The sequence below is a fragment of the Macaca thibetana genome, chromosome 12 (assembly GCF_024542745.1).
Source record: "Macaca thibetana thibetana isolate TM-01 chromosome 12, ASM2454274v1, whole genome shotgun sequence".
NCBI lineage: Eukaryota > Metazoa > Chordata > Mammalia > Primates > Cercopithecidae > Macaca > Macaca thibetana.
Window position 1 is genome coordinate 106,230,261 of NC_065589.1, and position 13,339 is coordinate 106,243,599.

The 13,339-nt window shown below is 38.8% G+C and overlaps 1 protein-coding gene across 1 annotated transcript in view; it reads right to left on the reverse strand.

The window, feature by feature from the left end:
* Positions 1 to 13,339, reverse strand: part of THSD7B (thrombospondin type 1 domain containing 7B) — a 790,054-nt gene that overhangs the window by 556,147 nt on the left and 220,568 nt on the right. Inside the window, exon 4 of the mRNA XM_050750933.1 lies at positions 2,589 to 2,758. Coding sequence (XP_050606890.1) covers positions 2,589 to 2,758 — 170 coding nt within the window. The remainder of the gene's footprint in view (positions 1 to 2,588; positions 2,759 to 13,339) is intronic.

The window sequence follows — 13,339 nt, forward strand, 5'->3', positions numbered from 1 at the left end:
TCAACGTCAGGATTTAGCTTCAGCATCCAGCCTAGGCCAAGAAATTTGGAGACCTTTGGGAGGGGATTAGCATTTTTAAAAATTATTATTATTATGGCATCTAGGAGTTACATGCATTCTATCACAGGAAGGATCCATGGAAATGAAGTTTGCTTTTCCCCCAAGATTGTGAATTCCTCTAAAATCTGGTTCTTGGAATCAGAGTTGCTAAATCACCAGTGGATGATGGGGTTTTGTACAGAAGAAAAGTCAAGCAATCACACTCCAGAGTGAACAAAGCGTATCCTTGAGTCTAAGGGAAAATTAACCTTGTGGGGATGTCAATACTGACTCACAAAGGAATTTCCAAAGTCAGTGCTACTAAAATGCTTCCTCCCTCCAAAGTATGAATATCTAACATAACAACAATATTAATAATTTGACGTTCACAGAAACTGAATGTGAAATGTTTCCAGTTTTAACCTTTATTATTGCATTAACAGACGGATTTAAAATATTTATATTCTTCTTACTTCACTGCGCAAATACTCACAGGTTCCTAACAATAAAAATTCAGTTGTTCCTTTGTGTTTAATGGGGGCCAAGAAGAAATTCTCATTCCAGATTTGTCAAGGTACATCTATAAATGATAACAGTAAGAAGTGAAAGCATTTATAAGAAAGGAAAGTAATGGGCGAACAATCCCGTTAGTTCGCTTCTACACAAGAGCAAAATAAAACCTTTGATAACAACTACTAAGGTAAGCAGTAAGCTATACAGTGCCTTTATGGCAGCTGTGCTGTGTTATCCAGTATAGTCTTACTTGCTATATTCAGCTCTGTACAGGAGTATATGATCGTGTTACACATCTATGTATTTACATCCAAGTCCCATATCTAGCCTCTCCCCCTGAGAACTAGACTATCAGACTTACAGCTTTCTAAGTACTTTCTGTTTTCCTGTGAACACAGATATTAATTTCCAAGTGTGCTTTGGCCTAAGACATTTTCCTCCTCTTTAGATGCTTGGAGTAGATTGTACTAGGGCTTGATAGACTGTTCACTCTGCAAATAACATCCCTTCTCTATTCCACCCGCCCCCTACACTATGTAAGCATATAATTCCCAATTCTAGAACACCAGACTTCCACTTGCCTCCTACTTACAATCTTCCTGCCCAGTAAGTTTCCATTGAAAAAACTAGAAAGATGAAGCCTGAAGAAACTTTAGAAATAGGTGATCCATAAGAAAAGCTATTTTTGCAAAAGAAACTTTAGAAAGATGAAAATGTCAATAGCAGATTAAAAGTTGAAGCTGAAAAATAGGTAGGTCATAATGTATCAATTCTATACAAGTTTTATTTATATGTTGATCCCTGAAGACCTTCCAACAGTAGACGGTAGTCGAAGAAAAGAAGAGAGGAGCTGGAATGGAAAGATCACCAAGGTTTGAAAAACTAACCTGGAGCATTTTAATCTAAATTCTGTTCCTACAAATTCAGAGGAGTAACTATAGTCATGTTTTGTCCTGAAATAAAAAGTGTTTAGGCTGTAATTTTCCAAAGTGAAATCAGAGAAGGAAGAAAATTCAATCATTATTTTCAAAAACAACTGTAGCCCTGTCAATGTGGCCTTTTAGCACCAATTGTTGAAGCAAAATGCTAAGCAGTCTGCAAGAACCATCCCATCGGGTACCTTAACTGAGGCTATGGTCACAGATGCCTATGAATTCTGCAAAGCTATGACACACACAAAAAGACATCTAGCATGACAAGCTTTACAGAATTAAAAGGATGCATTACTATAGCAAGAAAATTTGCATCTTGCCTTCCTAACCAAAGCCCACAGTGGAAATATGTCCTCATACCTGGCAAGCCCAAGGAAACATTCCCATCTCTACCACTTCTGCAGGGAGTACTGCTTGTGTTCTCCAATTAGAAGAGGCCACAAATTCTTCTAGAGTGGAAGCATCTTTATCTTCTCATGACTTCTCAACCAATTGACTTACATAAATCCGAGTAAGTTTCCCAGTTTCTAAATGTTATCACTATCTGCACTCTGAAATAAATGCACTATTGCTGGGTGACACCCACCAATTAGAGAGCTTATCATGGAGGAAGCTACTGTTTTCTCTTCTCCTCTTCCATTTCTTCAGAAAACTTAAAATTTGGCACCAAAACACTGGATCCTTGATATTTAAAAGGAATATGTTTGTAGAAATTTCCACATTAAAAAATTCACACACATAAAAATTCCTTTGAGCAAAAAATTTAAAAAAAAGAAGAATGCTATTCATTCATTACTGACTCATTCCTGGCATACCACACCCTTAGCTTGTAGCATTTATCTATGCTACTCACCCTAACTACATTTTCTCCTTTAACTTTCACAGTGACTCTTGGGAGACATATTACTTTTGCTACTATTTCTAACTATCCCAAGCGTTAGGGGTGGCATACAAATGGTTGGCAAAATAAATATTAAATTCGTGAATGCTAAGTGTCAGTTATTTCAAGAAGAACACCGGAAGAGTTGGAGAGATTTTCCTTCCAACCAGCAGCGCACCATCTCAACCAGCAGCGCACCATCTGTCCCGGAACTGGCTGCCTACCTTCCTTGGCCCTCAGTGCGGCAGCTGCCGGTACGCTCTGGGTACAGTACACCTCCCGGGTCTGGATCCCACCGCCACACACGGGTCCCGTCACATGCCAGTGGGGATCCTGCTGCTCGAGGAGGAGAGACACTTGGCATTCTTTCCATGCAGAGGTTCTCCAGGAATACCTGTTTGGTTTGGTTTATTTAAAAGAAGAAGAAGAAGTAAGAAAAATATACAACTCTAAGGGAAACTTAAGTCATGAAATCAAGAGGCATAATCTCTCTTTCTAGGACCAAATCTTTGCCTGTGGATAAAGAAGTATACTAACTTTGTATTACTAAATCCCTTTTATTTCCTAGGGAAAAAAAAAAAAAAATCCAGCAGCCCAGCATGACAGTAGCACAGGATGACCAGGCTAAAGGAACATGATACGGATAAACAGTGAATGTGTCTCAGCCTTGAAGCTGGAAGAGAGTGAGGGGATAGAGAGAGGAGTTGGAAACCAAATGAGCCTAATTCTTGATAGCTGAACTTATCATGGGGTTTGACTTCACAGACTTTCAGATGACTTTGTGTGAAACTTGGCTTTTCTTTCTTAATAGGACAGTGTGTGAATGTGTGAAGTCATAAATACGTTGTTTTACATAGAGCTATCTCCAACTTTCTAATCTTCTCGATATAAGAAACTCTTTACCCATTTGACTTGTCATTCACATAAAAGTATATGTATTAAAAATGAGTTAATATCATGCCACTATATTTAACTGGTTAATACTTTTTTACATATGCAGCCATACTGTTATATAAACTGATATAGCAATATGTCTCCCTAGTTTATAACTGGTTAATACTCAAATACACACAGACACACCCACAAATAAAGGGGAAAACACAATGGAGTTTGTATACAATGTACAGAAAACAAAACAACTATCACACTACTACATTCATACCTGGAGAATTATTTTAGGCAGAATTTCCTTTTGTGGATTACTATAGCATTCTTTAAGCCCACAGCATTAATATAACCTTGAGGCACTCGTAAAAACACTGAGAGACTCATTAAATTTGGAACGATAAACAAAGCCTAAGTAATATTCACATATCTGCTGTCCCATTTCATATTTAAAGAAAAATTTATCAGCTTTGTGATTGTTTAAAAGAAAAAAAGGGAAAAACCAGCCATAAAAGTAATCATATGTCACCAAGATCCTGGCTTTACAAAAACTAGAGTAAGATTGAAATCAAGTAACAGATGTCAAAATAAGAAAGCAAATCTCCAAGAAACCTCATAGTGACAAATCCCTCACAATGAATGTCATCATTCTAAAAAGCCTGAAAGCTAAGAATCAGCTGAGAATCATTAGTCTTGTGAAAAGCCCATCAAGAAAAAGGATTTGGACAGTCCTCTGGGATTTGTTGTAACACGAGTTTTTCTCCCTCAGCCTCACTACTTAATTTTCCCTTTTTTTTTCTCCCTAGGCTTATGAATTAGTCACTCAGGCAGACAAGAGTTTGGAGTGCAGAGTTCAGGTCCTTCCTATGCCAGGTGAATATAAACAACAATATATTTCTGGCTGGGCACAGTGGCTCATGCCTGTAATCCCAGCACTTTGGGAGGCCGAGGCGGGCGGATCACCTGAGGCCAGGAGTTCGAGACCAGCCTGGCCAACATGGAGAAATCCTGTCTCTACTAAAAATCCCAAATTAGCCGGGCGTGGTGGCACATGCCTGTAATCTCAGCTACTCGGGAAGCTGAGGCAGGAGAATCACTTGAACCCAGGAGGCGGAGGCTGTGGTGAGCCAAGATCGCACTATTGCACTCTAGTCTGGGCAATGGCTGTTAGAGCAAAACTCCGAAAGAAAAAAAAAAAACCCACAAAACAATATATTTCTAATTCCTACATATGAGAAATAAAGAGAAGTTCATTTCTTCACAGGGACAGTTCTTTTCCAGAGCCAGGGCTCTGAAACCCTTTCTCCTCACAGAGTTAGTCCTTACCCTATTCTTAAGGGCCACCTCAGCAGAAGGCTTGTTTCTCAGATTTCCAGTTTCAGGGCACAGATCTTTCATCCAGGGCAAAATAAAATGGGGCATGAGAATGCTGGGGTGGATGACTACCAAGATCTCATTTCAAACCCTCTTCTTCCAAGGGTTCCCCCAAAGAAGAACTTTCTGGCCTGAACAAGGGGGTCAGATACAGCCACTGACTCAGAGACTTCTGTGATATAGTTAACAAAGAAAACAGGCAAAAAGAGGGTAGTGTGATGCAGATGACAAGTATGCTCTGGAGTCCAACCAACTTGGTTTGAATCAGAATTTCACCACTTTCTAGTTAGTGACTTGGGCCCAATGTTGTTTTCCTACCTGTACAATGGAGATAATACCAATCATTGAGCCTGACATATAATAAATGTTCAATAAGTGTCCATTCCCTTTCTTTTTCTATCCATCTACATGGGCCTTTTGCCCATTGCTGATGTGGAAAACACACACACACATGCCCGCATTAACATTTTATTTATGAGGATTTCATTGATTTCATCCAAAGTCTTAATAATAGAGATCCTCAGTGGCCATGGTCTAAGTTCCAGTAACCACAGCTCAACAAAGAGCAAAAAAGAAACAAAGTTTATAGTAATTTTTTTGCTTGTTTGAAAGGAAATGGGCCTCTGTATAAATTGCTTTTGCAATTAATTTAACATGACCCTACACAATTTAGCAATGGAGAAACTTGGGAAGTTATTATGAAGAAAAATGAAAACAAGAGTGTAATGACTATATTTGTATATAAAGTAACAAAAAAACTTGTTGGTAGCTCGTTAACCAAAACCACCCAACTTCCATTCACTGGCAAATGATAAATCCTTTAGAGAAGACATTTATCACTATTGCTATTTTTTTACCATCTCAGAGAAAATATCAGCCTAGCAAGAGGGAGAGGAAAAACCACACCAATAAACGACTTCTATATTCCTTTTTTTAAAAAAATATGGGTCTTTTCATAGTCTTTGCTCAACCTTTTTTCTTTATTTTTTTTCAAAAGCCCTGTCTACGTTTAGTCACAAATCACCCCGGCAGCCATGAAAACTGAACATCCTGAGCTGCCCCAACCAGAGAAAGTGTCGCTAGGATCTGACAGAATAACAAATCAAAGGAGCCCACTCAGCTAAATGTTACTCCCTTTCTCCTTTAGAAGTTGTTATAGCGATAGTCCTCCAGCCTCCAGAAAACTCAGCTTTCTGATGCCTGGAACACTTCTTTAATGGCTAAGCCCATGTCAAACATCAGACCTTTTCAACCCTCCATCTCCCAACTCTCATGCCTTTCAAAGCAGCCTCATTTGGCCCTCCTGGTTAAAAGGGAATGTGGGGAGTTGCAAAGGCCAGCATGCTACCTCCTCTGAGTCAGTGCTTCGAAATTGGCTATGGAAATGCCTCAAGTAGAGTAAATGGCCATGGAATGAAAGAAATGTCAATTTCCATGGCCCCTTACCAACGTGAGAGTGTGAATCAGTGTGCTTTTTTCAAAGTGTCTGGCTAAACAGAATAAACAAGGCATTAATTTGTTTGGACTACTAGGGTATTAGGGCAGATCCTCCAAGTAGTACAAGTAACAGTCAGTATTTTCTGCCTGCTTACTCTACACCAGGCACTGCACTAATGAATTTAGGGGCATTACTTCATTTAATCCTCCCAACAATCCTGTGAAGAAAATCTTATTTCTCCTTTTACAGATGGGAGAATTGGCATAAAGAGTAAGTAACTCTTCCAAGGTCACATGAGTGAAAGCAGGGTTCAAAGCACGGTTTGATTCTAAAGCATACCTTCATGATAAAATGACACTCTGGCAGATTAAAATGGTAAATGGCAAACCCATTTACTCAATCAGATCGTCCAGAAAGCTCAATCAAGTAGTACGTAATGCAGTTTCAGTAGACAATGAGTAGTTACCTGTCTAGCCATTACAAGGACAAGTCAGTGTTGATCTTGGTCTGAGGAAGTGTGTTCTGCGTGTAAACAAAAATATAATCTGCTGATCAATGATATTTCACACTGCCAAAACAACTTTTCTTCTAGTCTCAAATAGAAGTGCAGTTTGAGAATAGATTATAATGAATCATTTTATAATTAGAGCCCTGTGGTCACCTAGGGATGAATTTCAGCACTTTCAGGAGATAGTCCTGTCTCACTTCATGACAGAGATATGTTATGAGAAATGTGTCACTGGGCAATTTCATTCTTTTGTAAACACCATAGAGTGCATTTACACAAACCTAAATGGTATAGCCTACTATATACCTAGGCTATATGGTGTAGCCTATTGTCCTTAGGCTATGAACTGGTACAGCATGTCAATTTATTAAATACTGTGGGCAACTATAACACAATGGCAAGTATTTGTGTATCTAAACATGTCTAAACATAAACAAGGTACAGTAAAAATAAGTATTATAATCTTATGGGACCATTGTATATGTAGTCCGTGGCCTAGCATTGACAGAAATGCTATGGAATGCATGGATGTAATTGCAAGTTAAAAGAGAAACAAAACAGAAGTAAAGGAATATCTAATTGTGTAAATTCAAATTCCCACTAAAAGATGCAGAAGATAACTTTCTGAAGAAGAATGTCTTTTCAAGGCCCGAAAATCAAATTCCCCACGTTGCTCCCTGGTCATTCTGTTAGGTAAACCTGCCCTCCATTTATGTAAAAACAGCTCTGATGTCCCTACTTTTAGTGAGAGAGCACATTGTCAGCCACTTTGAACCCTAAACCTCTGAGAAAGGGAATGCTAATAACTCAAATATGGGATGCACAGAAAGAATAACTCCTACAAGAACATTTTAGTTAAGATAAAGATATGTAAGGAAGACTGAAGCCTGAAAAGTGCTAAAAAGCAGGCTTGACTAGACAAAGAAATAGGCCTGTCCAAACAGTAAGTGAATCACTTACTCATCCATGTATTCACTTATCCTTTCTTTCAACAAGTAATTGTTAAGCCACAGCTAAGCACCGAGGACAACAGAGACACATCAGTGAGAGACAGAAAGCCCCTGACCTTGGGAAAATTTTACCTTCTGGTGGGACAGACAGACATAAATGCATCAATATAGGCCATGGCACCAGTTACCGGGTGGGGAGAGAGAGATGGACGAGGAGAGAAATTTCGATGCCATGAAGAGGGAAATCCTCAGAGTCCTAAATAAAATGAGAGAGTGAGCATAAGGATGGTGGACAAGTGGTGTTCTGGGCAGAGAAAAGGGCAGCCTGTCCAAAGGCCCCAGGGAGGCAGAGTGCCCAGCGCTATCTAGAAACAGCAAAGAAGCCAGTGTGGTTAACACAGGTGGGTCAAGGGGAGAATAATAGAGACAGGACATAAAGAGTAGTCAAAAGCCTCATTATGTGGAACTTCGTAGGCCAGAGCAGGGGTCCCTAATACCCGAACCATGGAGCAGTACTGGTCAGCCGCCTGTTAGGAACCTGGCCTCACAGCAGGAGGTGAGCAGCAGGTGAGCAAGTGAAGCTTCATCTGTATTCACAGCCGCTCCGCATCACTCACATTGCCACCTGAGCCCCACCTCCTGTTAGATCAGCAGCAGCATTAGATTCTCATAGGAGTGCAAACCCTATTGTGAACTGCACAAGAGAGGGATCTAGGTTGTGTGCTTCTTATGAGAATCTAATGCCTGATGATCCATCACTGTCTCCCATCGCCACCCCCAGATGGGACTGTCTAGTTGCAGGAAAACAAGCTCAGGGCTCCTATTGATTTTACATCATGGTGAGTTGTGTAATTATGTCCTTACATATTATAATGTGATAATGATAGAAATAACATGCAAAATAAAAGTAATGCACTTGAATCATCCTGAACCCATCCCCCTGTCCCAGTCCGTGGAAAAATTATCTTCCACAAAACTAGTCCCTGGTACCAAAAAGCTTGATCACTGGGCCAGATGATAGCTTGTGAGTGTTACTCCAAATATGCTGACAACTGTTGGACAATTTTGGGAAGAATGGTAACATGATGATGCGATTTTAATCTTTTAAGGATCACCTGGCTACTGAGGGAAGTAATAAGCTGTGGGAGCCAGGGAGGTGGAAGAAATTATACATTTGGAGGTCTTTGCTAGTCTAGGAGAAAGGATGATGGCTTCCACTGCAGCAGTCATAGTGAATGTAGTGCAAAGAGATCAGATCCAGTATGTATTTTGAAGGTGGAGACAACCTTCTAATGGATTAGACCTGCAATGAGAGAGAGAGGAGTGATGGATGACTCCAAATTTGTTTTTGACCCACGTATTAGCAGCAAAATTTCCTGGCACTGAATTCTTAGGTAAGACAGCGCAGGAAAGGGAAGAAAATCCCAAATATTAAGGACACCATGTATTATAATTGTGAAATTTCATTTTTCTTCATTCACCTCCTAGCATCTGTCTTCTGAACTTTTTTCCCCATGCCTCTTTGCCCAATTTCTCTATGTTTAGTGTATAATTTCAGTTTACTCAGGAAATGGTTCATGAGTGTATCTGCATGAGTAGAAACAGTTAAGATTTAATATGTTATCATAGTCAAAAGGTAGATGTAGCTATAAATGGCAAATCAAAATCATTCAAAGAAAGGAATCTTCTGTAACTGTGGAAATACAAGTCCTCATGAAGAGATACAGGACACAAACTTTTGATTAGGGAAGCTGAGTCTAGACCTTAGAATTAAACAACTCAAGTGGCTGGCTTGACCTCCTGAGAGTGATGTTATCCCACCTAAGGAATCTCATAATTAAAATATTCCCTAAATTGAGGGAGGAAAGGAGGAAGGAATTTATAGCTGTGAAGCAATAAGTAGAGGCATCCTAAATTAGCAAAGCCAGAATTAGAAAAGTAGGCACATTTAAGTAACTCTTCTTTAAATAGAACCAGGACCATCACAGCTTGACAGCAACCTCTGTCCTTTGAAATCTAAGCTTTATCACTTTCATAAAAGCTTGGGATGGCTTAAAAGTGTGAATTTCTTTTCTCCTTCTTCTAATGGCTTAGATTTAAAGCAGAACAACACAAAATAGAATTTTAAGTGATTTAGTGATAACAGATTGAAAGAATAATTGCATTAGTTAATGGTCATGTTTTGACTGAGCACATATAGATTTGCAAACACTCTTGGAATTGAAACCCTAGTGTAAGGTATTCAAATTAAATGCACGTGTATATTAAAAATCAGTGTACTGAAGCATGACTAATTTATGATAATGTCTGTTGTCCTTTTAAAGCTGTAAATGCATTTAGAAAAGAATTAACTTGTCATTTTTTGCTGAACAGATGACTAAAATAAAAGGAACTGATCAAGCTTTATATATTTTATGCTCTAGTAATTTTTTATTGGATAAAGTGGGACTATTGATTACGGAAAGCTACTGTGAAGTGCAAAGCTCTTTGGTCTTCAGCAAATGACTTTGCCAGCCAAACTCCACACATGTATTATTAATAGACTTCTATCACCATATACAGCACTTAGCAGTATGTTAACTTTCTTACATTAACTGGGGAGCAAATCTTCCATCCAGGAGGTCTTAAAGTGGCACAATGGGGACTCATGAAATAATACCTCAGTAATAGACAAATCCAATAAAAAGGCAAGAGTCTCCTATTGAAACAATTCCAGATTCTTTGAAAACTATTGTTTCTTTTCTAAAACAGATTATCTGGAGGCTCCAGGTCATGACTCCTCTAATTTTATTATTATTATTATACTTTAAATTCTGGGATACATGTGCAGAACGTGCAGGTTTGTTACATAGGGATACACGTGCCATGGTGGCTTGCTGCTCCTATCAACCAGTCATCCAAGTTACATATTTCTCCTAATGCTATCCCTCCCTTAGCCCTCCACCCCCCAACAGGCCCCAGTGCGTGATGTTCCCCTCCCTGTGTCCATGTGTTCTCAATGTTTAACTCCCACTTTGAGTGAGAAAATGCGGTGTTTGGTTTTCTGTTCCTGTGTTAGTTTGCTGAAAACGATGGTTTCTAGTTTCATCCAAGTCTCTGCAAAGGACATGAACTCATTCTTTTTTATGGCTGCATAGTATTCCATGTTGTATATGTGCCACACTTTGTTTATTCAGAGTATTGATGGGCATTTGGGTTGCTTCCAAGTCTTTGCTATTGTGAATAGTGCTGCAATAAACATATGTGTGTATGTGTCTTTGTGGTAGAATGATTTATAATCCTTAGGGTATATACCCAGTAATGGGATTGCTGGGTCCAATGGTATTTCTGTTTCTAGATCCCAATGGTTGAGCTAATTTACACTCCCACCAACAGTGTAAAAGCATCCCTATTTCTCCACATCCTCTCCAGCATCTGTTGTTTCCTGACTTTTTATTGATTGCCATTCTAACTGGTGTGAGATGGTATCTCATTGTGGTTTTGATTTGCATTTCTCTAATGACCAGGGATGATGAGGTTTTGCTCATATGTTTATTGGCCACATAAAAGTCTTCTTTTGAGAAGTGTCTGTTGATATCCTTTGCCCACCTTTTAATGGAGTTCTTTTCTTGTAAATGTGTTTAAGTTCCTTGTAGATTCTATAGATCAGTCCTTTGTAAAATGGATAGAAAATTTTTCTCCCATCATGTAGGTTGCCTGTTCACTCTAATGATAGCTTCTTTTGCTGTACAGAAGTTCTTTAGCTTAATTAGATCCCATTTGTCAATTTTGGCTTTTGTTACCATTGCTTTCGGTGTTTTAGTCATGAAGTCCTTCCCCATGCCTATGTCCTGAATGGTATTAATATAGCCTAGGTTTTCTTCTAGGGATTTTACGGTTTTAGGTCTTACATTTAAGGCTTTAATCCATCTTGAGTTAATTTTTGTATATGGTGTAAGGAAGGGGTCCAGTTTCAGTTTTCTGCATATGGCTAGCCAGTTTTCCCAACACCATTTATTAAATAGGGAATCCTTTCTCCACTGCTTGTTTGTGTCAGGTTTGTCAATGATCAGATGATTGTAGATGTGTGGCATTATTTCTGAGGCCTGTGTTCTGTTCCATTGGTCGCCATATCTGTTCTGGTACCAGTAACATGCTATTTTGGTTACTGTAGCCTTGTAGTATAGTTTGAAATCAAGTAGCATGATGCCTGCAGCTTTGCTCTTTTTGCTTAGGATATGTCTTGGCTATATGGGGTCTTTTTGGTTCCACATGAAATTTAAAGTAGTTTTTTCTAATTCTGTGAAGAAAGTCAATGGTAGCTTGATGGGGATAGCACTGAATCTATAAATTCCTTTGGGCAGTATGGCCATTTTCATGATAGTGATTCTTCCTATTCAGGAGCATGGAATGTTTTTCCATTTGTTTGTGTCCTCTCTTATTTCTTTGAGCAGGGTTTTGTAGTTCTCCTTAAAGAGGTCCTTCCCATCCATTGTAAGTTGTATTCTTACGTATGTTAGTCTCTTTGTAGCAACTGTGAATGGGAGTTCACTCATGATTTGGCTCTCTGTTTATTATTGATGTATAGGAATCCTTGTGATTTTTGCATATTGATTTTGTATCCTGAGATTTTGCTGAAGTTGCTTATCAGCTTAAGCAGATATTGGGCTGAGACAACGGGGTTTTTTAAATATACAATCATGTCATCTGCAAACAGAGACAATTTGACTTCCTCTCTTCCTATTTGAATATCCTTTATTTCTTTCTCTTGCCTGATTGCCCTGGCCAGAACTTCCAATATTATGTTGAATAGGAGTGGTAAGAGAGGAGATTCTTGTCTTGTGCAGGTTTTCAAAGAGAATGCTTCCAGTTGTTGCTTGTTCAGTATGACATTGGCTGTGGGTTTGTAATAAATAGCTCTTATTATTTTGAGATACCTTCCATCAATACCTAGTTTATTGAGAGTTTTCAGCATGAAGTGGTGTTGAATTTTATCGAAGGGCTTTTCTGCATCTATCCAGATAATAATGTGGTTTTTGTCATTGGTTCTGTTTATGTGATGGATTATGTTTATTGATTTGCATATGTTGAACCTGCCTTGCATCCCGGGGATGAAGCCGACTTGATTGTGGTGAATAAGCTTTTTGATGTGCTGCTGAATTCGGTTTGCCAGTATTTTATTGAAGATTTTTGCATCAATGCATCATGTATATTTACCTGAAATTTTCTTTTTTTTCTTGTGTCTCGGCCAGGTTTTAGTATCAGGATGATACTGGCCTCATAAAATGTGTTAGGGAGGATTCCCTCTTTTTCTGTTGTTTGGAATAGTTTCAGAAGGAATGGTGCCAGCTCCTCTTTGAACCTCTGGTAGAATTCGGCTGTGAATCCGTCTGGTCCTGCAATTATTTTGGTTGGTAGGCTATTAATTATTGACTCAATTTCAGAACTTGTCATTAGTCTATTCAGGGATTTGACTTCTTCCTGGTTTAGTCTTGAGAGGGTGTATGTGTCCACAATTTATCCATTTCTTCTAGATTTTCTAGTTTACTTGCATAAAGGTGTTTATAGTATTCTCTGACGGTAGTTTGTATTTCTATGGGATCAGTGGTGATTTCCCCTTTATCACTTTTTATTGTGTCATTTGATTCAAAACAGAGAAGAACTCTTTTCTTCTTTATTAGTCTGGCTAGCCGTCTATTTCATTAATCTTTTCAAAAAACCAGCTCCTGGATTCATTGATTTTTTTCTGAAGGGTTTTTGTGTCTCTATCTCCTTCAGTTCTGCTCTGATCTTAGTTATTTCTTGTCTTCTGTTAGCTTTTGAATTTGTTTCCTCGTGCTT